This window comes from Sturnira hondurensis, unplaced genomic scaffold (genome assembly GCF_014824575.4).
Source record: "Sturnira hondurensis isolate 20B ecotype Veracruz unplaced genomic scaffold, ASM1482457v3 Scaffold0021555, whole genome shotgun sequence".
NCBI classification, from domain to species: Eukaryota; Metazoa; Chordata; class Mammalia; order Chiroptera; family Phyllostomidae; genus Sturnira; species Sturnira hondurensis.
The window spans coordinates 5998909-6025959 of NW_028094186.1; the positions used below are offsets into that span (position 1 = coordinate 5998909).

Below are 27051 nucleotides of genomic sequence, written 5' to 3' on the forward strand. Positions count from 1 at the left end.
CCACACCTAAAACAAAAGCAAACTAAGAGGACAGCTAGATCGGGAGCGGAACCATAGAAATGAAGATCACATGGAGGGTTAGCAACAGGGGAGTGGGAGGAGGAGAAGGAGGGAGAAGGTACAGAGAATAAGTAGCATAGACAGTAGGTAGAAAATAGACGGGGGAGGGCAAGAAGTGTATGGGAAACATAGAATCTAAAGAACTTGTGACACATGGACATGAACGAAAGAGGGGGAATGGTGGGGAAGGGGGTATGCAGGGTGGAGGGGAATGAAGGGGGGAATAGAACAACTGTAATGGCATAATCAGTAAAATATATTTTAAAAGAAATTTTAAAAATTAAGTGCCAACATGTGCAGTACGTGTAGGACAGGTGCTGAATAAATGCTAGCTGGTGCTTTTATTAATTACCTCCATAGGCTTCCCTAGGGCCTGTTTGTCAACCCCGGGGTCCTGCCTGCCCGGGGCTCTGCCCTGGCGCCCCAGGCGGCTTTCCTGGCGGTGTTTTCACAGGTGGACATGGCCCAGCCTTGGATGGGGTTTATAACCCAGCATAGGGTTGTTGGGACTTGTTTTATTTAACCTGGAAGGGGAGAGATTAGAAGGCTCTCCATTGAAGCATTGTGGTTTTCTAACTTTGTATTTGTTGACTTTTGGCAGAGAGGGGGCAAAGGGGGTTGGGGAGGGGGGAGGTTTGTTGTTCCACTTACTTGATGTGCCCTGACCTGGGATTTCACCACCTTGGTGTTTTGGGGTGATGCTCTAACCAACCAGGTCAGGGCCCCACCGAGGCATTTTAGATGGTCGTGAAAATGCCCCCCACCCACCCACCTTCCCTGAAGTATCAAGGCTGAGACCCCTGAAAAGGAAGCTGGAAACACCGATGCTGCCACCCCAGAGTGAACAGGGAAGGTCTGAGTCAGACTGGCTGACTGCCTTCTTGACAGACGTCCTTACTGCCTTTCCTTCCACAGATACCTGATGTCATGCTTCCTGTTCCGCCCTGGCAGGGGTGGGCTTTCTGGGTGGGTGGGTCTTCCCCCGCCCCTTCCTGGTTGCTTCAGCAGGCACCCTTCTTTTGGAAGCCCTGGGGGAGAAGCTGAACAAAATGGTTGGATGGTCTGACAAGGCAGGATGGGTCTTAAGGTTGAACTCACTGTCCAAGGACAAACCAGCTAATATTACAGCCTCACAGGTCATTTGACCTCATTGCCTTCACTTTAGCCAACCAAGAGGTTCACACAGTCAGTTACCTTACATTTCCCAGGACAGGACACCTGTGAACCCTGAACCCTCAGGCTTCCTTTCTGTTGTGCAGTTTTCTGCTTTCTCCTGCCTTCACTTCCATTCATTTACAATTCCATCTTATCAAGGCTTCTGATCTCTTGTTTGTGTCTTGAACCCACATCTCTAAGTGCCCCCCTCCCCACAGGGCCACTGTTGCCCCAGACATTCCCTTCTGCAGTGTTCTCCAGCCTCGCCCAGCGGTGGTCCTCCGTGGCTTGGCTTTTTCCCCTTGCAGGCATCTCATGTCCCCTGCCTCCCGAGTCCTCCTTGTGGTGGGGAGGCAGCTCCTCCACTGCTGCCTGTTCGGAGGCGTGGTGCGAAACGTGCACCCGAGGTGCCACCAGCCTAGAAGTGCAAGTTTGGGATGGGCTACAAGCAGAATGACCATTTATTTGGCACATTCTCAAAAACACGTTGGTTGTGGTTATTTGATGGTTCTCCCCTTCTCCTGCCCCCCACACACACATACTCGCTTCATTTGCCAGGTTGCAGAGTCTATTTCAGTGTACTTGGAGATCGGGGCCCTGTAAAATTTGTGGTTGGTGGTTTTTAGGGTAGCTCCAAATCTGAGATTTTTAGCCTGAGATGTCTGCGTGGCAGTGTTAGAATGTGATAGGTTCAGCAGCTGGAAATTGAAAGGTCCAGCCGAACTTACCTCTCGTCTTCATCATGTCTTAGTTGGGTGACCTCTGAGTCTCCGTCTCCTTGTAGCGGAGATGGGTGTGATGTCACTGACTTTGAGTGCTAGAGACTGTGCAGGTGAACTTCCAGCACAGCTCCTGGCTGATGGCAGCTGCCTGCCTGCGGTTCTGAGGTCACGTCCAACTCACACGGCCTGATGTAGCCCTTGAGCCCTGCTGGCCTCCTGCTCTTCTCTGATGACTGTGAGCTGCCAGGTACTGTTCCAGACCATTTACATATTTAGCTTATTTAAACCAGCCACCATAAAGCTAGTCTTCTGTCCCCATCTGATGTATGAGGCAGTTGAGAGAGGAAATGAGTTGGTCAGAGCCTCACAGCTGGTAGTAGCTGAGTCGGAATCATCCCCAGGCCCACCCGGCTCAGCCGCCCACTCTCCCGCTGTGCACCTGCGACCCCAGCTTCTCCAGGAACTGCTCTCTCCTTGTCACTGCAGGCCACCGGCTGACAGCTGACGCTGGGTGCGGATACTGTCACGATAATTAGTGCCCTAAAGAACTTACTCAGTTTCCTAGAGTGTAGCTTTCCCTTTCCCTGTTGAAAGGGTGTCCTCTTCGCACCCTCCATTGTTAAAGATGAGGTGCTGATGGAGACGGAAGTGTCCATGGCGGTGATCATGTGACCCCCACAACCATGGCTGCCACCACCAAGCAGATCACTGTCCCTGCTCTGTCTTTGCTGAGAGATCGAAGGTGGGGGCCTTCTGTATTCCCAGAGGCTTCCTGTCCGTTAAGTAAAGCAGCCCCAGCTTTCAGGAGGGCGCAGGGCTGAGGGAGGACCCCGCCCTCCTCCTCTTCTGGGTCGCTGGCCCTCATCAGGCCGGACACTTCTTATTCATTACTCAGACGGTCTTTGGCTGCCCCTTTGCCCATGTGCTGCTGCCTCCTGGACCTTGTTGCACTCACAATTAAGGTTCATTAGAGGCCCTGTCAATCATAGTGTGTGCAGACGCTGCCTCTGTGAGGCCTCTTGAAGGGGCAGCCCAGCCCTGTGCCTCCTCCCCCCCACCCCCCACTCCCACCCCTTGTGCCCCACAAACGACTACCAGCTAGATTCTAGGTGCTTGGTGTGCAGAGGAAGAGGTAGGAACAGCACTTGTGAAACTCCAGATTTTCAGGTCCTGCTGGGCCTGTTACCTTTTATGTAATTGAAAGCTTCGCGCCCAGTCCCGAATGGATGTTGCAGATGGTGGTGGGGGCGGTGTCAGATGGAGGCTCTGGGACAAGTGCCTGACAGCAGGCCACTCGGAGGGGAGAGGCGAGCCAGATACAGAGGAGATTTAATTCCTGTTAATCCCCCTCTGCTCTTTCTGGAGTATATAGGCACACTTAATTACTTTCAACTGGAAGCTAGAACAGCAGTCCTGGGTCAGAACAAAATTCGGTCGGTTCGCCCCAGGCTGGAGATGATTATCCTTCATACACGTAGATTTTCCCCTTTCCGTCTGTGTGCGGAATGCAAGTTGGGCTACAGAGGTGTGTCAGGCACTTTAAAGTCGCTTATCATGTCTTCCCCAACATGTCCGTTCCTGTGTCCTGGGCCTTCCTGCTTCTGAACACTGTGTGCTGGGAGAAGCCTCGTCTCCGGGTCGTGTCGCTGCACAGGAGACGGCGTGAAGCACGTCCTGCTCATCGCGTGCCACCGTTCTGTGTTGTTAGCACCAGGGAGCCGTCTGGCTTCAGAGCACCTGTGGAATGAAACAAAGCTCATTCATATCCCCAGACCCTATCCACTGGTCACAACATTGATGCTAAGTAACCATTAGCAATCCCATAAACCCACCCATCCCCAAAGTCTGAGAGGAGGGGGCTGTCTGTTATACTTTCTGTGTGCGTGATCTGAGGCAGAGAGATGAAAGGGGGCTGAGATGTTAACTGGGGCGACCTCAGCCCCTGGGGCTGGTGGCCCTAGCAGTACGCGGAAAGACACTAAATCATTGTGGATCTTTAATATCATCTTAGCTGGGCATGGGTATGCCCTGGCTGTGTGGGTGGCCTTGATAAGCTGTTTAAGCTCTCTGTGCCTCAGTTTCCTCATCTGTACAGTGGAGATAATTACGAATTTACAACCTCATTCTCAAGAGGGCAGCAGTGGTGATTCAAGGAAGCAGTGTGGGTAGACAGCTGCCCGGTGGGCACAGACGAGTGCTCGGTGGGTCAGTAGTGACCACTGTGTCAAAGGAAAAGGTGATGGCCTTCAACTTGCCGTACGAGCTTTCTGACAACATGTAGTGAGTGGAGGAGAAATTCAGTTGTCACGGCAGCTTAAATTCTTTGCCGTGTTCCACTACAGCTGTCCTTTTCAGGAGTGTGCCCTGCGTTTTCCTCATTGGCCAGGGCGGTGGGTGAGTGTTGCCTGGTCAGGCTCTAGGAGAAGGTGCTGTCTTCCAGCCAGGAATGGGCAGTGAGGCTGCGCAGAGCTCCTCCCAGGAGCAAGCGGGCTGTAATGCTGTTGTTGCCTCTAGTATTTTACCTCTTGGTCTTGACAGTGATGGCACTAAGCTGAGCCTGTGGCAAGTGGATGGATGGCCTCTGGGAGTCCAGGAGAGAGGCAGGACTCAGGGGCATTGGGTACAGCTCAGGCTATTGGAGGACAGTGGAGACATAGTTCCACACGCCTAGTGTGGTCACGCCCAAAGATTGCCACCTGCTCTGCATCCGGCTTGTCCGGTGGAGGTGGTTTCATCTTCATTTTAGGGCAGTTCAGTGAATGATATTGCTGTTACCCGCCCCCAGGTTACCAGATTATTCTAACAGCCTTTGGACCTCGCTGCCTGTAGTCCCACTCTCCGCTGCCAGAGTAATGTTTCCACAGTGTGGTCCTGATCTTGACCCTCCGTGGCCCTTCACGACTCCGCTAGGTCATCAGGGTGGAGCCCAGAGAACAGTCTGGGTTAGGAACTCTGGCCCTGTCCGCCCCTCCTGCCTCCCCCTGGGTCCCTCTACACCAGCCATACTCGCCTGCTGTAGAGGCTCCCAAAGGCCCCGTCTTGTTGGCTTTTTGTATCTGCTGTCCCCTGTACTGGGAAGGCATCTGCCTGGGCCTCACTCCCCACCCTTCTCACGCCGTCACCCTGGCTACGGCCCCGCCTTTGATCTCAGTTGGAATTGCTTAATTACATGATTCTTTCACTGCCGCTTCAGCTCTCTGAGGGCAGGGGTCTTGTCTCCTTTGTTCACCTCTGTGTCCCCAGTGTATGGCACCTAATGGGCACTCAGAAAAGCACGGTCAAGTCCCTCTCAAGTGCTGGAGCCTGAGCTGAAGCACTGGGTCAGAGTGCTAAGTAAGTTAATATTAGTATCTTGAAATTTCGAGGTCATGGTCAGACAGATACCATGGGAGACATACGCAGAGGGATGTAATTCAGGATCCCAGTGGAAAGGAGCACAGCGCTGTGGAAGAAGCCCCACAGAGCAGCACCAACCCCACCCCGGTGGGTGGGTTTCAGGGAAAGCTGCTTGGAGTAGGTGAAGCCTGCGGTACCCCTGGTAGAGTCATGGGAAGGGAGCTAGCTGGGCAAAGGTGGAGTAGCAGCAGGGTTTCTCTGCCCAGGTGACAACCTGTGACTTGATACCTAGTAGGCTGTGGGCATTGGTTCAGCCCCGTGGGTCCCTTGCCAAGAAGCAGGTGCTGGGCACGCACTTGGTTTGCTGAGGATGTGCTGTTTGTGCAGTCAGGCTTTCTAGATGAACAAGGGGAGGGGCGGAGATAGTGGATCATCTGCAATTTTTTAGACTAGAGCTGGGAATCGTGCCTTTTTCCTGGATTACTCCCTGTGCCTGCCTGCCTCGGGAACAGCCCACGCCAGTCCTCTCCTGGGAAGCCACGACCTTGCTGGCCCTGTGGAGACTGCCGGTGCCACCTGCCTTTATCTTGTGTGATTGCACACGGACCTCGGACTTTCCGAATGAGGCCATGCAGGCGCTCTGTCAAGTCCGGGTGCCTCCCTCACAGCTCCAGTCAGTAGTAGTGCTGTTCCCAGTGGGGTCCAGAGTCAGCTCCTCACTTTCCATTTTCCTACATGCTTCGATTCTGATGGAGGAGAGGGATGCAGGGTCTTTGGTCGTCGTTACCTTAGAAATAACGTAAAATTTGGTAACTCTTCTTATAACTGCTAGGGGACCCAGGGTATCCTCCACAGTAGAGTTAAGTTGCCTGTTTAAAAAGATTGTGCCACAGCCCTGGCTGGTGTGGCTCAGTGGATTGAGTGCCAGCCTGAAAACCAAAGGGTTGCTGGTTCTATCCCCAGTCAGGGCACATGCCTGGGTTGTGGGCCAGGTGCCCAGTAGGAGGTGCTTGAGAGGCGACCACACATTGATGTTTCTCTCCCTCTCTTTCTCCCTCCCTTCCCCCTCTCTAAAAACAAATAAATAAGGAAGATTGTGCCCTGGTGCTGCACCGAACATCATGTTCCCCAGAAGAAGAGTATCGCTGTGGTTTGGGGGAACCACTGCTTGCTTCTGCTTCCACCACTCGCAAGTGTTCATTCTGGGCAGAGCAATGGGGTGTCATTTTTGTCTTTTATTGCAGGCCCTCTGCCCATGTGCAGGACAGTTCTCTTGAAAATACTCGTGAGAGTGCCATGAGATACATGCAAACGAAAAATCCAGTCCCTGGGTCTGAGGGGTGTTCCGTTTCCCTCTGGTACGTTTCTGCCTTAAAACGCCTTGACAGAAGAGCTTGCCTGCACACTGTCAGTGGGAGGACCCCTGGAAAGGAATCTAGCCTGTCCTCTCCCAGGCCACGTAGTTCTCTTCTGTTGCTTTGAGGGATGTCAGGACTCCTAAAAAGGTGGCAAGGGCATGGGCTTCATTCGTGGTGAGAGCAGAATTCAAACCTGTGACTACCCACTGGTTTCCATGTTCTTTCCATTCTTGAGACCATGGGGCGATTTGTTGGTGCTCCGAGGGCTGCGCAGATCTTTGCCTAATGAAAGGGCCCCCCAGCAGTGCACCTGGCTCTTCTGCCTCAAGTCTCTGCCCTGCTGTGTTTGTGTATAAAATTCCTTTCCACAGTGTTTGCCACTTGGCAAGTCTTCTTGGAAGCTCCCACCTTCGTCTGGGGAAGTTTTTTAATCCTTTTCAGTTTTCATTGCGCCTGTGTCCAGGAAATTTAGTCTCTTTGGAATTACTTGTGCAAGTGCTCTTTGGTCCCTTTTCCATTACCCTTGGTGTGTGCGTCTCGCCACAGCTTTGGGGGACGGCGGTGGGCGCTCCTGGTAGCTGTGCAGGTGTGGTTTCCAGGTGGTTGAGGAACAGGCACAGTGTCCCCCACCTTTCGGCGTTTCTGGGCCACACTGAGAAGAAGTGTTGCCTTGGGCCACGCATTAAATACACAAAGACTAACAAAAAGTGATGAGCAAAAAACAGGTTTTAAGTAAATTTACAATTTTGTGTTGGTCCGCATTCATAGCCATCCAGGCCCACAGGGGGCCCATATGCCACGGGTTGGACAGGAGGATCATCGGCTTTCACTCTGGGCAGAGTGAACAGGAGAGCTTCGTCCTGCCTTGGTTCCGGTCACGGGAAGGAGCACTGCAGGGTCAGGGAAGGGCTGTAGAAGGGACGTGACCTTGGGAAAGGTCTGCGTGCTGCAGCAGGAGGCCAAGCTCTCTGGACGTGAAGCAGATACTGGCTTCTCGTCAGCTGGAACTGGGAGGCGTAATTCATCTGAAATGCACAAAGATGCCCTTCTTTGGGCTTGCCCTGATAGACTTGTCTAGCAGGAGGTTCGTCTAACTCTTGCATTTTAGGAGCTATATGGGGTCCTGTTGCAGATGGACCCCATGAAGAATGAGCGTCTAAGTTAGGTCCTGCCTTCTGGTTGATGAGCAGTCAAACCAGTGTGAGACATCAAAGTGAAACGCAGAGAGATCCCCTTCTCCAGAACCAGAAGAGGCGGAAGGAAGGCATTTCCTCTCCCAGAGTGGTCAGGAAGCCCCGTGCAGCTTGGCAGGCAGGGGCCCTGGGTGAGGAGTGTCTGGGTCACCCCCTTAGGACACATCTGGTGGGGAAACATTAAAAACATGTGAGGACAGTGTGGTGTACTCAGCCTGCTCTCCCTGACATTTGAAACAGGCCAGGAATGTGGACGGGGACGGAGAGGAGCCTGTGGGCCTGCAGAGCTTTCGAGTTGAGGCTCCGTGGCAGAGCCGGGGCTTCTGACGCCTGTCCATCACCAGCCACGTTAAAAGCCGTTGGCGTGCTGGCGGCCAGTGTGGAGGTCTCCGGTAAACAAAGGGGCCCTGGAGTGGATGGGGCCCTGTTCCTTGGGTGGGAGGAACAACCGGGCTCCCCTGCAGTGAACAGAATTGGGGTAGGGGCTCTGAGGGGCAGGAGCTCACTCTTGGAAGAGAGGAGGTGATTCGGGTAAAAGCAGTTTCCCAAGAGCTTTAAGTTTGAATGGGGAATTCTGGGGAGAAGCTCCTGTGGTCACCGCCTGCTCGTCCTTCCTCTCGTTGTGGGTGATGCGCTCGTGCTGCCGTGTGTGGCTGCGTCCTCGGCTGTGCGCCCTCGAGGCAGGCCCAGGTTGTGGTCCCTTTCGGGTGGCACCCCGTGCCTTCATCAGCACAGGTTTCATTTTGCTTTGTTGTAGGAAGAACATCACAGACTTGACTAGTTCAGAAAGCCATTTGTTAGATGGTTATAATGATAGTAAGTAAATAGACTAAGTCCTCTTTCAAAAAAACTAGTTTGCAGTCAACACTATTTTGTGTCAGCGTAGCCCATAGACCTCCGTATATATAGTTAGTGTTCCCTTCAAAAACTCGAGTGCCCACCTGGCACCATAGGTGGTTACTATGATGTATTGACCACGTTCCCTCTGCTGCACCTTACACCCCCGTGCCCGTTTTGTGACTGCCAGTTGGTACATCTTAGTTCCATCACCTTTTCTGCCCCGCTCCCCATCGACCCTGTTCACGTGTCTGTGGCGTCTGGTATTTGCCCCTGTCCTTTGCTTGCAGCACGCAGGTATTTCTTTTGTGCCCCTCCCTCCTCTTAGACTTGGAGCTCCTTGAGGGTGGGGCACTGTTGAGTCGCGCATACATTTGGGTGGATTTTGTCCGAAGCCACAGCTTTGAGTTTTGCTTCCTACTGAGCTGAAGTGGAGAGACCTGGACAGCCAAGGGGACGCGTTGGTTGCTGCTGGGTGGAGCCGGCTGCCCCCCCCCCCCCCGCCCCCGCAGGAAGAACTTCAGATTTTTTTCTGTCCGCGCATGGTCATTGTCACTGGATGAGTCAATGAAGTTGAAACAAAACCTGATTTGAGACATTTATTCAGCGGAAGGAATTCAGCTGTGGCCTGCTGACAAGGGTGATTTCTCGGCTAAGGGGGTAAAATAAGCCAAACAGAACACTGGCTTGTTCCGGGAGCACCTCACACTCTGTGGCAGATGGTGCTGGCCCAGCCCCCCTCCGACGCATGTGTGGAACCGACACCACCACTGGGAAGGAGCCGGTGGCGTCACTGGAGTTTTGGTGGACTGTGGGCTATTCAGAAGTCTGCGGTCTGGAGAGTCTGGGGAGAGGATGTGGTGGAAGGAGCCAGCATGCTGGTGTGTGACCCAGTGGCGTCGTGGCCCTGAGCTTCTGCTGCTGCTTCACAGGTCCTCAGCCTCCCCCGGGTGGCTCTCCAGACCCCTGGGGTGAGGTGTGCCTGGCCTGCTCATCGCAAAGCCTCAGGAGTGGCAGCAAGATTGCCTGTGTCCGTGGACGCTCACTCTGGAAACCACCTCCCTCCTCCCTCACCTTGGGACCTGAGGAAACCCTCTTGTATTTGAGGGTGTGTCGTGGGCTTTCACAATCCAAAATGCTTCCCGAGTGGTCATTGCCTACGTTTGGCCCGGCGTGGTGATTCCTTTTCACGTTTCACCATGCTGTCCCTGTACTGCCAACTGAACACACGTGATTTCTTCCCTGGAGTGCCCCCTCCACTGTGACACAGGGGTGATACACAGCAGTCTGCCCTGATTGGCTGTGAGGACCCCTCCCAGGTCATTTGTTTTGTGTCCCCTCGTGTCAGAGATTTCCCTCCCAGAACCTCACTCCCATCTTTTTATGGCACTAATCCATTCATAGCTTTCAGGGAAGCTTAACCGTGGTTTTACACATGTTTTGTAAACCGGAGGTCAAGCCCTGGCTGGTGTAGCTCAGTGGATTGAGTTCCGGCCTGTGAACGAGAGGATCACTGTTCGATTCCCAGTCAGGGCACATGCCTGGGTTGCAGGCCAGTTCCCAGCAGGGGACACACCAGAGGCAACCATACATTGATATTTCTCTCCCTCTCTCCTTCCCTTCCCTTCCCCTCTAAAAGAGAAATAAAATCTTAAAAAAAAACAAAAAAAAAAACACTGGAGGTCAAGTCTACACCTGAGCACCCAGTGGGGGAATGGGCCGCCTTTTCCGTCACTGGCAGTTTTGAGGAGAGGGGTTCACACTGATTTAGTTGCGCATGACCCCACTTTCTCCCGGAACTCCTCTCTGCCACCTTTCAGTGGAGGATTCTTTCAGCTGAAGTATTTTTGCCAGGGGTTACTGGCCAGGCAGTGTGCCCTGGGGGCCCCAGCGGAGTGGTCGAGGGCTCCTGCTTGGGGGGGGTCACATGGGTTTCAGTGAGCCTGGCAGTGAGCTGGAGGGTGGGGGTCCTGTCCCACCCACAGAATTGCAGTTTCATAAACGAGCTGCTCCCATGTATTTTTTACCTGGTTTCCACCCGAAAGTTTGAGGTGACACAAGGATGCAGCCGTTGCAACAGTACTTGCACAGCCTGGAGTGGGAAAGCAGGCCCGAGGGCCATCCTGGAACAGATTGCAGCTCTGTCCCCCTTTCATAGCAAAGGCTGTCACTGGGCTTCTGGTGGCGCCCACAGAGTGTGAGGACGGGGCCAGCCCCATGGGCCCCAGCAAGGTGGTCAGTGGTCCACACCTTGAGGGTGTGAGAGCTTGAGTCTCCCACTGACTTGGGAGGGAGACTCTGACTCTGGTGGTCGTGGAACTGCAAGCACCAGTCCCGGATATCAGTCTCTCTTTCTCACACTCACCGTTCCACCCACCCAGCCAGTCTGCAGCCCCATCTCTAGGAGAGGCCCTGGAGAATGTTTGGAGAGGTGGCTTCCGTTTGCACACACGTGAGTTTCAAAAGATCAGAACTCAGCCTGGGTTTCCATAGTCAGCCCGATCCCACCAGTGCTTAGGAGGCCCTACCCATGCTAGGCACCAGGCGGTCCAGGCAGCTTGCCCCTGCCCTGGGGCGGGGGGGTGGGGGGACAACAACTCCTCCGGTGTGTATGGAGCTCTATGAGCTTAGACGAGAAGGAGCTGCACCCTTTCAGGGGGCTTTGGAAACGAGGGGAAGAGGCAGACCTTGAAGGACATAGTCATTAGGTGACACTGGGGGAAGGACAGATGTTCCTGGTGGGGAGTGGCCTGGTGTGGAGAGACCGTCCAGGCTGTCGGGGGGAGGGGCAGTCACGGGACCATCAGACTGCAGTGGGAGCTCAAGCCCACCCGGTGCCCCTCCCTGTTTGCTGCCCTGAGGTGGAGGCGGTCGCCCACCCGTAAGTGGCAGCTTCTGATACCAGTTCGGTGACTGCAGTGTGATTCTCAGTCCAGGGCAGTGTATCCGGTGAGTGTACCACCCCAGCTTCTGGAAGCTGCTTGTGTATTATGCTCCATCTCTCTGGGACCAGTCCTTAAATAAGAGGAGCAGGCGGCTTGGAAAGACCCTGACTCCTCTCTGCAGACACAGGTCATGTGCTGTGCTCCTGGCCTGGGAATGGCTAACTAGGCCCCCGGCACCTGGCTCATCCCTTCGAGGAAGGGTAGGGTGACCTGTGGAAAACAGGAGCCTTGTGTGTGCGTGGTTGACTCCCATGCACTGATTGTAATTTCTCCCTTCAATTTGTCTTCCCTTTGTTGTGCCCCTTCCTGCCCCCTCCTTTAGAAAACCTTCTGGCCTCTTACTCCAGGCTGCACGCTTCCAAAAGGCAGAGCTTTTGAGTCTTGAGAATGAATGTCTAAAACCCAGGCAGTTTGCCTTTGTTTATTATTTATCTCTGGAGTGGTTTGGGGCATCTGCCTAGGAAAAGAGAGGAGGGGGCTTATTGTTTTTTGAGAAAGTGCTTTGTTGTTAATGCCTTGTGAAAAATGGGTTTGTAAGTGGAAGAAAATATTTGTTGGTCAAACAAAACCCACCCCAAACCCCGATTTCCTGATGTGGATGCGCTTCCTTTGTGTTAGACCCTCGGTAACTGTAGCCCCGGTGCCTCCGGAGCGGGAGCACTTGGTCTGCTGGGTGTGCACCAGGTGCCCACGGTCCACTCACCTTTTAATGTTCCCGAAATTGGGAAACTGCTTCTGACACTTAGCGTGCGCATTAATGATGTTCTCATTGGTGGTGCATCCTACAGTTTACAGTCTTGGAATGAAGAATCTGGTCAGTATTTAAATACCATTCTCTGAGTCGGCTGACAGCTTAGTTAGAGTAGAGGCTCGGTCTCACGTCTTACGACGCCCCTGGCATGTGCACCCATAGTGCACAGTGTACGTTTTTCTCCTGTTAAGAATAGCGGGGGCTGGATCGGAGATGGTGTGCAGGCCCCCTCCTGTGTGTGGTTGAAGGTGGAGGCCTGGGAGGCCTTCGGTCCAGCAGGATCAAAGTGTCCATTTCTTGCCAGGCTGTGTGCCGGGTGGTGGGTGCAGGGTCCCCACCTGCAGTCCCAGAGTGGCTGCAGCATAGCCCCTGCCTGGTGGCAGCTCCCTGTGTCTCTGCTGGGCTGGCCCCTGGGAGCAGAGGCTTTGTCCACGCAGACCTGGAGTTCTCCCCGATTGGCTTCTCTTCTCACCCCTTTCCTCTGAGCCTGACTGGATGCAGGGAGCTTTGTTGACCCGCTGGCTCCTGGCTTTGGAAGAGCTGGGTCAGAGTCGTGAGTTTCGCCTCCAGCCGCACTCCACCCGCAGGAGCTGTGTTGACCAGTCAGGTCCCGGGGTCACGCAGGGCACCAGCCTCACCAGAGAGCGAGGTGCCCAATAACTTAGCTTGTGTGGCTTTTACCCTGTGGTGACATGTTCACATGCTCCTGGCTTCCTGTGGCGGCTGGAATGTGAGCAGGGCCTCAGGTGTCTGTCTCCTCTGCCGCTGGGTCTGTGCCCCCTCCCATGTGCCTGGTGAGGGCACTGAGCGTTCAGGGAGGGGAATGAGTTTCTCTGTGAGGCAGGTGTTGTGGCCCCTCGTTCTGAGGTTTAGAAGGTTTACGCTTAGCCGGGAGGTAGGTGGCAGGCCAAGGATTTGAACGCATGTTTGATTTCACGGTTGGTGCTTGCCCCACACCAACTGTCAGGGCTGGATGCCACCCTGTAGATTATTTCTGACATTAGTGTGTGTATCACTAAAAACACTTGAATTTTTTTAATTGACTTAGAAGCATTGATTTGTTGTACTTACTAATGCATTTATTGGTTGGCTTGTCTGTGCCCTGACTGAAGAGTGAACCTGCAGCCTTAGCGTATAGGGACGACACTCTAACCAACTGAGCTACCCGGCCAGGGTATGTAATTGTTTTTTTAATTGGGGGAAAAAAAGGCAAAAGTTTTTTTGGGTCTTGGGAAAAATAAAGGAATGCATTGCAAGCAGAGACCTCTGCTGGCCACCGGGAGGGAACTTCAGTACCCCGAGCCCTGCTCAGTGGGCTGTTGTGATGGGGGGAGTGGGACTGGCCAGGACTCGGCCCCGCCGTGATTTCACCAGCATTGCTCATCTGAGTGTGCGACCCAGCGAACAGGGTCTGGTTTTGATTTTTATCTCTCTGGTGGCAGGCGCCCAGCCAGCGGGCAGATCAAAAGACGGAATGTGTTCATTTGGCCATTATTTAAAAAACTGAGGTACAAGGGTGCACTTCTTAAAGACGAGGGCACCGTGGATTAGATTATCCGTGGAGTTGAACTGGTCTGGCTTTTGTGCTTTTTTAAGGGTTCATCTCAAGTTTCTTTTTCTGGTTGAACAATTTTTTTCAACATTAATAACTAATGGAGAAGGGAAGAGGCAAAGTAGAACCATATGGTGGCACAAACACAAAACTCACTTGTGGCCGGAAACGTCTGATTTGTATCTCTTTTCATGTGATCAGCTGTTGGGTTAGATGGTGGAAAAGTATTCAGTTTGGGGGCAACGGCAAGACGTGGTTGTGTTTTATCCTAGCTGTGGTGTGTTCCACATGTACTTTCTTAGACGGTGGCTCGTGGCTCGTGGCTGTGGACACGTTACTTCTCCAGGGCCCCGCTTCCTCCCCTTCTTTTCACTGGGAGTGGTAGCTGGATCGGTGAGTAGGGCTGTTTGGAGGATTAAAGGAGGGACGCAGGTCGAGTTTACAGGAGCTACCACCGTGCCAGGCGTGCACTAGCAGCTGTTGGCTCTTTCGTCCTCCTGATCTTTGTCCGCACTGTTATTAAGGTGTCACTTGAGGCAGTTGCTAGTGACATCTTAACATCTTTCTTACTTCTGGGACTTTGCACTCGCTGCCCAAGTTCACTTTATTTCTTTTTCCCTCTGTCTGCCCAGTGGCCCCTGGGCCCTGGTGAGCCAGGTGGGGGCTCAGTGATGAAGGGCATGGTGGTTCCTGCCCCTGGATGTTGTGGCAATGGAGCGATTGGTGGAGGCCAGACCGCCACCACCAGACCTGGCGGCAGAAACCCTGTCGTGGCCAGTGCAGCGTTGTTTATTATTCCATGTCATTTGGAATTAAGTTTAAATCCCCCCAACAGCCTGGATTGATCTGGTACCTTTGGGTTATCTGAACCCCCCCCCCCCCCCTTACAAAGGTTGTTAAGCCGTTCAGATGAGCGATTTGGACAGAAGCCATTCCCCCCGGGTGTTGGCACCAAGCACGTGATCTCGCTGGAGACGCTCCTTGGCCTGGGAGGCAGCAGAGCCGATGAAACACCCACCCCAGAGTGAACTTTCGGCTTTGTTTGGACTTGTCCTTCTTTTAAATTGCTGTGCAAACTCATGATCCATGAAATTTAATGTGATTTCTTCCACCGTGCTAAGCATTTGGCATGACCAGGAGGTCGGGGGTAGGGTTGGGGATGAGTGTAGGGAGGGGGTCATTCAGTAACTAACTTGATTACAGAGGTGAACTGCTTCTATTTGGGATCTGTAGTGTGACCTCAGGTTACACGATTGACACCCACTTTCTCAGAAGTCTGCAGGCATACTGGAGCACCTGCCTTGGGGTGTGTGTCACTGGGCTGGGTCTAGGGGGCCAGTCTCTGCCTTTGTAGAGAATGTTGAATAGTGAGGAAGGAGTGGAGTAATAGCTGGTGACAATGTTAGAAGAGCCACCCCCACGGCACTTGGGATTCAGTTCACGTCAGTATTACTGAAGGCATTCCAAAGAATGTGACATCTTGATAAAGAAATTAGAGTTTGGGCTGGCCCTTAAAGAATGGTAGGATTTGAGAGAGGACTAGGGGGTAGGTTGCCAGATTTGGCAAATAAAAGTATATGTTCCATGTAACATTTGAGACATACTTGCACTAAATGTTATTCATTGTGTATCTGAAATTAAAATTGAACTGGCCAGTTCGTTATTCTATCCTGCAACCATAAATGGGGCGGATTTTTGGAGGAAGAACGCATGTGCAAATGTGTGTCCAGGCGGCAGTGAGTAGGGCGGCGTTGCTGTTGGAGAGGGCTGGGACAGAAGCGGTGGGGGGAGGCGGCGGGGCCTCGGCCGGGAGGCCAGGACTGATGCCTGCGCGGCACCTGCTTCTGCTGTGCAGGTCTGTGAGCACACCGTGCACTCTGTGCTCCACACGGTAACAGTCAGATTATTTTTTAAGAGCATTTTAATTTTGATCAAAGAAACAGGAGTGCAGAGGGAGATAGAATACAAAAACATCTTCAGAATAAAGGGGAAACCGTACCTGCTTGGATGAAACATCAGTCAGCCATATGGGTAGGGCAAATCATATGCCATTCATAAATTCTGCATGTTTTTCTGTACACTGCCCTAAGTTTATTTTTTTAAATCATATTTTACTGATTATGCTATTATAGTTGTCCCAATTTTCCCCCTTAGTTCCCCTCCACCCAGCTTCCCTCCATACTCCGAGGCCATCCCCACACCAGTGCTCGTGTCCATGGGTCATGTGTATAAATCCTTCGGCTATTCCATTTCCTATACTGTACTTTACATCCCCGTGGCTATTCTGTAACTACATAGTTGTACTTCTTAGTCCCCTCACCTCCTCACCCATTCCCCCACAGCCCCCTCCCGTCTGGCAACCATCCAAACACTCCCTGTATCCATGAGTCTGTCCCTGTTCTTGTTTGCTTGGGTTTCTTTTTTTAGATTTAGTTGTTGATAGATATGTGTTTATTGCTGTTTTATTGTTCATAGTTTTGATCTTTTTGTTAAATAAGTTTCTTTAACATTTTATATAATAATGGCTTGGTGATGATGAACTTCTTTAGCGTTTTCTTGTCTGGGAAGCTCTTTATCTGCTCTTCCATTCCAAATGATATCTTTGCTGGGTAGAGCAATCTTGGCTGTAGGTCCCTGCTTTTCATGAGTTTGAATATTTCTTGCCAATCCCTTACAGCCTGCAAAGTTTCTTTTGAGGAATCAGCTGACAGTCTTATGGGAACTCCCCTGTAGGTTACTAACTGCTTTTCTCTTGCTGCTTTGAAGATTCTGTCTTTCTCTGTAACCTTTGGCATCTTGATTAGGGTGTGTCACAGAGCGGGCCCTTTGCATCCGCTGTGTTTGGGACTCTGTGCTTCCTGGATTTACGTGTCTACTTCCTTTACCAACTAGGGAAGTTTTCTTTCAGTATTTTTTCAAGTACATTCCCAATTTCTTACTGTTTTTCTTCTTCTGGCATCCCTGTGGTGCAAATGTGGGGACACAAAGTTGTTAGTGGCTGCTTATACTATCCTTGTGTTTGTTTGTTTTTTCTTCTTCTGGTTCTGATGGGTAGTTTTTTGGTTCTTTATGTTCCAAATCATCCATTCTCAGCTTCATCCACTCTACTGTTGTTTTCCTGTAAATTGTTTTTTTTATTTCAGTTAGTCAGTCCTTTGTGTCTGACTGAGTCTTTTTAGTGCCTTTGAGGTCCTCATTAAGTTCCTTTAGCATACTTATAGCCAGTGTTTTGAGCTCTGCATCCGATAGATTGCTTATCTCCATTTTCTGTTTATTTCTTTTTCTAGAGTTTTGATCCATTCTTTCATTTGGGCTATGTTTCTCTGTCTCTCTCCCTGCATTTGTTATTATGTGTTAGGTAGGGCTGCTATGACTCCCTGTCTTGGTAGTGGTACCCAATGTAGTAGATGTCCTGTTGGGTCCAGTGGCACAGCCTCTCCTATCAACCAAACTGGGTGCTCGAGTGCACCCTTCATGTGGGCCGAGTACACCCTCCTTTTGTACTTGAGCCTTGGTTGCTGTTGGCAGGTCAGTGGGAGGGTTTTACCCAGACCAGTCAGCCGCAAGGACTGCTTTTGACCACTGACCACCAACCTCTGTCTTCTGTGGAGGATCAGCTGCTCAGGGCCAGGGTGCTGGTGCCCCAGTGTGGTCTGTAGCTGTCCACTGGATGCATAGGCCCAGGGGTTTCCCGGGCGGTGCAGACCAAGGTCAGTAGTACTCACCTCTGTTCTGCCTGGGGCCACCCTGACTGAATTATAAAGCAATCTGAGATGGCTGCTACTTGTGCTGGGCTTGGAGGTGCCAAGGTAAGGCCAGGTTGTGATCCAAGGCTGGCTGCTGCTAGGGCTGGGCCTGTGGCCACTTAGCTAGAGGTACAGGGGGCTAGAGGCTCACTGAGGCCGGCTGTTGCTTGTTTGAGGGGATTTAGGAAGTTGTGGAGCATCAGCCACACCAGCCATTCATGTGGAAAAGGTACGCTGGGTGGGATGGAGTCTCGGGGTCTCCAGGGCGGGGCAAAGAGTGTTAGCTAGGTTGGTAGAGTCTCAGTTATGGCACCCACTTGCTGGCTCTGTGTGGGGAGTGTTCAGAAAGGGGACAGTGGCCTCTGCCTGCCTTTCTGCCCCCTCAGCTCTTGCCTTGCTGCTGAGTTCCTTCAGTTCCTGCCCACATGCCACTGGTGCCGTTCAAGCTGCTACCCTGGTGCTGGAGCTCAGAGGCAGTGAGTCTGAGTTAGTCCGTGTGTGTGTTCTTTAAAAGGAACTGCTTGGGACTCCAGAAGTTTCTTCCAGTGACTCAATCCCCACTGGTTTTTGCAGCCAGGAGTTACGGGGACATATCTTCCTGGCACTGGAATCCTGGGTTAAGGGGTCTGCTATGGGGCTGGGACTCCTCACTCACGAGATACCCCTCCAGGATTCTTACCCACCACACGTGGTTGTGGGACTAGCCCATTCTGTGCCCCCCGCCTCTCCTACCAGTCTGGATGAATGTGGTTTCTTTAATTCCATAGCTGGACTTTATTCAGCTCGATTTCTGATGATCCTGAGTGACAGTGGTTCTCTATTTTGGTAGTAATTTTGATGTGGTTGTGAAAGGATGTGAACCAGGTTTCCTTACACTGCTGTCTTGACCAGATGTTGCTGTAAGTTTTTGAGTGACAGTTCGGATGTTTTTCTGAAGTTGGTTTCCACGAACTTCACGAACTTTGGAAAGTCCAGAGACAGATTTTCAAGGGCGGCTGGATCTAGGAGCTCAGGTAGGGTCTCAGGGGCTCCGCACTATGCAGACACTCAGGCAGGTACTCTCCTGATGCTGCAGCCCAGGACCCTCACCCCCTCCCAGCTTCCCTGGCGGAGGGGCCAGGCCATGCATGTTCCCATGGGCCCTGGAGGAAACCCCTGGGAGAGCTTCTTCCCCAAATAGGCCCAGGGTCTTTGGACCATGGCCCTCCGATGGCCCGTGGTGGATAGTGGGGTGGAGACCAGCCTCGTCCACACTGTGTGGAGTGAGGAGCCTTGTGACTAGGAAAGGAGAGGCGGGCTAAGCAGGTGACTAGAGTGGCTTTTGATGGCAGCTGAAAGCACACATCAACTCCTTGCACTGTTGCCTTAGTCAGTGTTGTCTGTGCTTTGCAGGGCAGGAGTTACAGCGTGGGAGCATTGGAATGCCTTCTGGTCCCATGTGCCGATCTGACCTGCTGGGCATGAGGGGCAGGCTGCATCCCGTTCTCTAGACCAGTGGCTGTCACATTAAAAAAAAAAAATTTACAGGCCAGAATCGTTAAAAAAAAAAAAAAAAAAAAGAGGACTAGGTCATTGGGTTGTCAACTTTTAAAATAAAACCAAAATAAACCTAAAGTCAAGGACATCTTAAAAACAAAAGGGGGTATCCTATGAAAAAGGAAGAATACATTTAGCCATGTGAAGAGATTGATATCATTTTGATGAGTCTTTACGTGCAGTATTTTCAGTGATGCCATGAGTCTCTGGTGCGGCTCACCAGTGTGTTCGTTGTGTGGCTAGTTGGCAGTCGAGTGCAGGTTACAACCCAGGCCTCTCGGTTCTCAGTCTTGCCACCGTTGGTCCTCTAGGTCATATTATATTAATACAGATGCCAGGATTTTCATTAAAACTCTAATTCATTTTGTCTGGTGCTTTTGTACAACTTTCCAGTTTATGTTTGTGAATGCCTGGTTGGAACCACTAATGAAATTGGTCATTGGTGTTATCAAAGTTTACTTCTCGACAATAAACTCTTTTCTGAAAGCCTTTTGCTACATGTCGAGCACTGCCGTGGGCCCTGGAAATGCAGCCGCTGACAAGATTGAAGTCCCTGCCCGCTGAAGTGTGCCTTCCTGTGGGGGAGAAAGATGACAAACTGGAAAGAAACAGACTTTCAGGTTGTGCAAGTGCCAGGAAAAAAATTGTTCAACATTTTTGACCTGTGGATTAACCTCTTGGATAGGAGTGGAGCCACACCCATTTTATTCCAAACCCATTATCTCGTAAGCTTTCCCATGTTGGGGGACTTGGCTGCAAGCAACAAGACTGGGGGCAAAGGGGGAAGCAGGTGGCCCCAGGCAGAATGGGGTTAAGAAAAACTGGGTTCTTGGGGGTCCATTTTTATCCGGTGCCTGGAGCAGGATGGTGTACTGAGGTGTGATCTAGGCTGGTGTGGCCACCTAAGAATTCCAGACAACAGACGGCACTAAGTACCAAAAGGGGAGCGGGGTGTGAATATGTCAGCCACAAACGTGCGTGCTTTCCCTGTGCGGGGGGTGGGAGGCACTGTGCTGGGTGCCAGTGCATTAGCTCATGTGAGCCCCCAAATCACCGTAGGTTAGTTTTTATTGTCCCCACTTTACAGGTGAGGAACTCCAGTCTCATCAGTAGAGACAAGAAATGACTTAGCCAAGGCCACAAAGCCAGTTAGCAGTGGGATGAGGACGTTTAACTTCAGAGCCTGTTTGCTGGGACTCTACCGTACTCGAGGACAAATCGGGCCAGCAGTGTCAGGGTCCTGGCCAGTTAGAAGGGGTTCTGGACAAAAGTCGGGGTCCAGCAGGCTAGCCCAGGCAGCAGCCGGCAGAACAAATAGTGACGCTTAGGGAAAGGCCACGATGTGATGGGCAGGCTCATGGGCACCTGGGGGCGTTTCCCTGGGTCAACAGTGGGAAGCCAGACCAGTGCCAGATCCCAGTTGCTTTGGGTGGGAGCTGTTAAAGTCTTCCATGCCTTGGCCTGGACTTCTTCGCAGGCTCTGTGGCTGTCCTTAGCCAAGTGGGGGTGGCATGGGAGCGAGTTGTTTGCCACCAGAGTGTGTCTTGCGTGCACTGTCCTTCCTTTTAGCTGTCTCTTAAACCAGAGTTGCAGTCAGAAGGGGAGGTTGCTGCCTCTACTGCTTGTTTCCTGTGTGGGCCTTGGGCACCTTAATGACTGGACCCCAGGTCTCAATTCTGTGAGATAGGGACAGTGCTTAACTAGTTGACAAGATGGAAGCAAGCTTAAGTAGACAACACACCCTATGTAGAGTGTATCTCCCATGCGTCACACCCAGGCCAGGTGACACTTGGAGGTGAGTTGATATGATTAGCACTAAAACTGACTTTGAAAATAGCCCCATTTGATGGGAGGAGCCCCATTTTCGTTTGTCTGTCTCTATTTGGTGGAGGGGGTGCACAGGCAGGTGTTGCACGGAGAAGTGATTCTGAGAATAAGCAGGTTGCGTCCAGGCATTAATGGCATGTGTGTCTCTCTTGGGGGATAGACGACATGCTGCTCCGTGTCATTTCACTGAGGCCAGAATTGACGTTGCTACAAGGCAGGTAACCGCCTTCTAGTTGTGCCAGACAGGGCCCTACAGACCGAGTTCTGGAGCACCCTGGGGGTCAGCAGAGGTGCCCTGAGGAAGCCCCCAGAGGCTGTGCAATCTCTGAGGTGGGGGTGTGTCCTCTGTCCCCGTCTTTCTGGTGGTGGAAAGGGTCTTCTGGAGGAACACAGGCACCGCTGTAGCCGTCAGCGCCTCTGCCAAGCTGCTCTGCTGGGTGTCCTTGCCACGTGATTTAACTTTTCCGTTTGGAAAGATTGTTGGTGCAGTTGGCAGCCCCTTGCCTGGTAAACGATACGGTGGGGCCTCCATAAAGCCAGGCCCATGAAATGAGTAAGTCCGCACATTGAAAATAAAGCGTGGAGATGACTCAAGCCTGAAGGAATCCATCTCTGAAAGCGCTGCCATCCCCTCCTGGAATGTTTTGGTGGAAAGTGCTGTTCGTGTTGGGAAGAAGAGGCTGGCAGCCTGGTCACCAGCAGGGCCTCGTGTCATACGGAGCAGCACAGGCCTTGAGCCACAGAGAGCCCGCCTTCTCACTGAGGTGGCCCTGGGCAGGTCAGCCTGATAGAAACCCACTGCAGCTCCAGCTGGGGGACGCTGATGTGGCCCCTTTTTTTGCAGCAGGTAGGGTTGACTCTACAAGTAACCTGGTAATGCTTGGCCAGAGGCCTGGAAAGTAGTGGAAAACTCCACCCAGTGTGGGAGCCTGTGGGAATTCTCCGCCACGGGCGGGTTAGCGTTCTTAGATTTCAGTGGGTTCCCGTGCATTTAACATGTTTACCTTCTTCTTGGGACTTGAGCTCGTACTCTGCCCACCAGAGACCGGTACCAAGCATGTATATACTTAAATGTACCAGACCACCCTGGTGACCAGGTGAGTAAAACTGCACACAAATTTGGAAGGATGGACTGGACTGGAAATCACGCTCTGCTGTAATTCAAGAACAGGCTTCTTTATAGAGGGACCCAGTTGGTGTCAGACACATGTGGCAAAGAAAAGAACAGGCCCATGATTCTGGCAGGGTACCAAGGGCCAGATGTTAAATGTGCTGACCACGATCTGGCTGTGGTTGCCATTAGCCAGCCCGGGTCTGGTGTGTTGTTCTAACCCGTGTCTGCCTTTTCCTTTCTCTCTGCCAGGTCCCCAGTCTATGTGAAGATCTCCTGTCTTCTGTTGACCAGCCGCTGAAAATCGCCAGAGACAAGGTGGTGGGAAAGGATTACCTCTTGTGTGATTACAACAGAGACGGGGACTCCTATAGGTGAGCGCTCCTGCCCCTAGAGTGCGGCAGGCGTGCCAGGCCACCCCCGGGCAGTCGGTGCCACAGGGCGGCTCCAGGACCGCTGCACTTGGACAGCCTGGCAGCCCGTCAGCCCGTTCACATTTGTCCTCCCCCTCTCCTTCCCTTCTCCCCTTCCTTCCATGCACTCAGCCAGCAGATGCTGTGGGGCACCTCCAGTGAGCATGGAGATTTAGCATGAACAAAAGCTATTGCAAAACGATGAGCAGTTTCATTATTATTTAAGTCCTGCGAAGGACAAGGTACAGGCTGTGGACCCTGAGCACAGGATAGGGACCCTGAGCATAGGAGGGCCTGTGTGGTTAAGGGGCATTTGAATGGGACTTTGTCAAACAGATATGCAGCTCTCCTTTCTCTCTTCTGTGGCCATGCTGAGGGCAATAAATAACTAAGGTGACATAAGTCCCTCCCCTGGGTGATCACTGGTCTAGAATCAGAGATGCACCCAGCAGCTGATAATTGTACGGCGTGTTTCATGCAGCCAGTGCCAAGCTTATGTAGGATTTGAGGGTAGCATAGAGGAGACCATGGTTGAGTCTAGGAGGACTTCCTGTGGGAGGTGATGTCAGCTAGGTTTTTAAGGGTGTCTAGGAGTTCTTCCTGTTAAAAAATTGAGAATCCTAAACCAGCCTAGTAGTTCTGTGATGGATTGCTATAGTCAGTGCCTTGAAGAATGGTGTGGGGGGGGGTGCAGTGTGCTCTAGGTTTATTTGGGGCCCACAGAACCTGGGCTGAATTTTGAAGCTTCAGCATAGTGCTCTTTTTGGGGAGTGGGAGTGGGGTCAGGGTCAGAGAAATGGAATAGGCAGTACTATCTGAAGTCAGCTGTCCTGAGCCTCAAACCAGCACTGCCCTCTATAGCAGTGGGGACTTTGACAAGTCCCCCATTAGGGGACTTGGGCCTGAGCAGCTGGCAGGTCAGGGTCACTGTTTATTGAGGTGAGGAAGACTCTCGGAGTTGCTGGTTTGGGGGCATTTTAAGGGTGAGGTGCCCATTAGGTGAGAGTCACAGCATTCTGTGACTAGTCTGGGCGGAGAGGGAGGTGCCCCTCTGGGAGTCCTCAGCGTAAAGGTGGTGAGAGAGCCCTGAGGCACGCGGGCTCAGTCTTGAAGGCCCGTCAGCACACAGGCTGTGAGCTCAGGTCCAGGTCCTGTCCTCACTGGAGGCCTCCTAGGAAGTGGGTGGGCCAGCCCTTCCGGAGAGAAGTCACGAGGTGCCAAATGGTCCCAAGGACCGGGGTGCCCATCTCCTAAGGACAAGTGGGGTGCACATCTCCTAAGGACAAGCGGCCAGGTGCAGGGTTCAGGGGAGGCTTCCTGAAGAGGTGACCTTGAGCTGAGTCTTGATTAATCAAGATCATTGTGGTTCCCTTTGCCACCTGAAAAATCCAGCTTGCCCTGTGAGGCAGCTTCTCCCCAGCAGCCTGCGGAAGGCTGGGATTGTTTCCAGGTCCACGCCAAGGCTGGGCCACCCTGGGGTCTTGATACCGGCCTCCCATGATAGGTCACCCTGCCAGCTCCCACCTTCGTCCCTCAGGCACTGCGGAGGGGCCCAGGGGACCTCAGCCAAAGAGGAGCCCGGGGTGTCAGGGCGCAGGACCTTTCTTCCCTTTGTCGTCTTCTCTCTGTAGAACTTCAAGGTCTTCTGATTCTCCCCACACGTTTCCATCCTAGCTGTTTGATCGTTTGCTCAAATAAGATCCTTATGGTGTGACTGTTGCCAGCAGCACTGTTTGAAACCTGTTAGCTGAAACAAAAAGCATTCTCCGAGGGAAATGAAAGGCCTGACTTTTGAAATCTAAGTGTTCCTGTCCATCTGTCTTTTTTCAAATGGCCTCCATTTAAGCTCTTAAATGTGCTCTGAGTGCCCCTTCCACTAAGAATATTCTGGAGAATGTTACAATTTTTCCCCCAGCTACAATTACCCCGGCTCCGGGGCTAACAGCTTGAAATGCTGTTGTCTGTGAGCCAGGAGAAATGTGAGTTACAGGCTTCTTGGAAATTCCAGGCCTCCAGTCCGCAGGAGAGATGGGCTCTTGTGTCTAATCAGGTCGCCTTTAAGTGAAAGCCAGTTGGGGCGGGTCTTCCAGGCCCACAGGAAGGCGATGCTGTGTACCTGGGCAACAAAGGTCTGAGCTTGAGTGTTACAGGGAGACTCAGAGAGCATGTCAGGGGCGGGGGTTCGGCTTCTTGCGCCCAGACGGCTCTCCACTCCCACCGGAGAGTGGCGGTGCCAGGCCGAGTTTGCAGATAGAGGCGGCCACACTCTGCAGCTGCGTTTTTCGTCCCTGGGGCTGGGGAGACCCCTCAGCAGAAAAGGCAGAAAGTTGCCCCATCTCTGCCGGTTTGCAGGACCACCGCAGACAGCGTTCCCGGGGGTCCTTTCTTCCCCGCCCCTTGCTGCGAGTCACCAGCCCTTACTGTGCGCAACCTCGGTGCTACCTGCTCTGGTGTGAAGGCAAACAGCCCAGGCCCCCTTTTCTCGTAGTGCAGGGTGGAAGAAGGGTGCGGATGTGGTAAGAATCAGCATCTATGTGGGCGGGAGGGGACTGGGCTGGGGCGGGGAGGGAGGTTACCTCTGCTTCGGGGGACGGTGTTCGAGAATGGATTTATTCTTCGAACCACACTTTAGAGTAAGCGTGTGGCTGGGCGTCGGGCACGGTTCTAGATGCTGCGCACACAGCGGGGAATGGAAGACTCGCCTTATTGGAGCTTAGGTTCTGGAGTCGGCTTGCTGAACTGAAATCGGTTCCAGTGAGATTAGATGAACAGTTCAGTCCTCAGCTGGCACTGGCCACAGGTCCTCAGTAGCCGCGTGGCGCTCACGGCTGCATTTGGACAGTGTAGATGCAGGGCGTCTCTGTTGCCGTGGAAAGTTCCCTCAGCACAGTTTGGAGGGACCGACCGGACACGGCTGCCCGCCCTTGGGAGGGGCAGGTCTCCTCTACTTGCTGACGGAGGTGTCTGGTGCGGCACCCACTACCAAGAAGAAAGATGTTTGTGCACAGAATTTGTTAAAACTGGGGTTCGGGAGACGGTGGTGCCTTCTTCCTTACATCCACCCCAAGTTGAAAGGTTCTTTTGAGTCCTCAATGGTGTGAGGTTTCTTGTGAGCAGGAGAAACGGGAAAGGTGCTGTGTCTTGGGTACAGTGGACACACAGAGGTGTTTACGCCCAAGAGTGTAAAAGGCTTTGTCTGAATTTCACACTGTCTTCTCCTTTCCATTCCTCTCACCTTTTTAATTCTTTTTCCTTCTGTGAACCCCCAGCTCTGTGAACGCCACCTGCAGGATTTAATGAGTAGATATGCCCTTATAGCCCCCTTCCCAGTACTCTTGGCGACTCAGTGCTTTCCTGATGTGGCAAAATGCACCGTAAAAAACGCGGCAAGTCCTCGGGCTGGCACAGCAGGGGCTGGTTCTCATTACTTAGCAGTCTTTGTGTGCGCACGGCCCCTGGTGTTGGGAAGGCTGTCCTCTGTCCACACGGAGATCCTCATTACTCAGATTCCCATGTGGAATCCGCATCCTGGGGCGGGGGCGCCGAGCCTCGTGCCCACTTCCGTACCATCAGCTCTGTTCTTAATCCTTAATTGTGTAAGAAGGCCTTTGGAGTAAAAGTTTCTCCAGAGCTGCCAGCGGTCAAGGAGGAGAGAGAGGCATCTGCTTGATCAGTACAAGGGTGGAAAAGAAAGGGAAGTTAGGAAAAGGGTAAGGAAGAAGTTACGTTTGTTGGACGTGCACTGGATGCCAGGCTCTGGTCTCAGCACTTCCATGTGTCTCCTCCTCTGCTCCTCATAACAGCCCCATGGGTAGCAGGCAGTGAGCTCAGTTTACAAAGATGTTGAGCCAGAAGAACACAACTGGCGAGAGGTGGGGTGCAGGGCAAATACCCAAGTCTGCCTGCTACTGAGCCCTTACTCTGCAAACCTCAAGGAAGCCAGGTTTGTTGTCAGGGCCTGGAAAAATCTTTGTTGCGGGTAGTGGCTTTCTGTCTGAAGTTTCGGGCAGCTGGGGCTTAGGCTCATGGGTCACAGGCTGTGTCTCCCCAAAATGATAATGTTACCACTTCCTCTTTCTTCCCTCCAGGTCACCATGGAGTAACAAGTATGACCCTCCCTTGGAAGACGGGGCCATGCCTTCTGCTCGGCTGAGGAAGCTGGAGGTGGAAGCCAACAATGCCTTTGACCAGTACCGAGACCTGTGAGTTCCTTGCTCCTTGTGCACGTTAGCTCTTGCGGGTTTGATGAATAAACCCGTTGTAGATGAGTTAGGGCCAGGCCAGTGAGTCTCTCTTGAGCCTGTTACCTGGCTTGCCTGGAGCAGGTGCTGGGCGCTAGTTCTCCAAGGGGGTCAGTTAGGAGGTGCCTCATTGGTGGAGTGCTGTCACGCGCAGGTTTGCCTGTGCGCTGCTCCGTGCGTGGTTCCTGGTAACAGCAAGTGCCATTGGGACAGCACCTGCTGTGTGTGAGGCACAGTGCCAGGTATTTCCTGCACATCGTCTCACCCT

At 52.6% G+C, this 27051-nt stretch overlaps 1 protein-coding gene across 2 annotated transcripts in view; it reads left to right on the forward strand.

Moving 5' to 3' along the window:
- CAPZB (capping actin protein of muscle Z-line subunit beta) overlaps nt 1–27051 on the forward strand; it is a 126286-nt gene that overhangs the window by 64381 nt on the left and 34854 nt on the right. For both annotated transcript variants that reach the window (XM_037032984.1, XM_037032986.1), the window contains 2 exons: nt 22382–22503; nt 26631–26744. In XM_037032984.1, coding sequence (XP_036888879.1) covers nt 22382–22503; nt 26631–26744 — 236 coding nt within the window. The remainder of the gene's footprint in view (nt 1–22381; nt 22504–26630; nt 26745–27051) is intronic.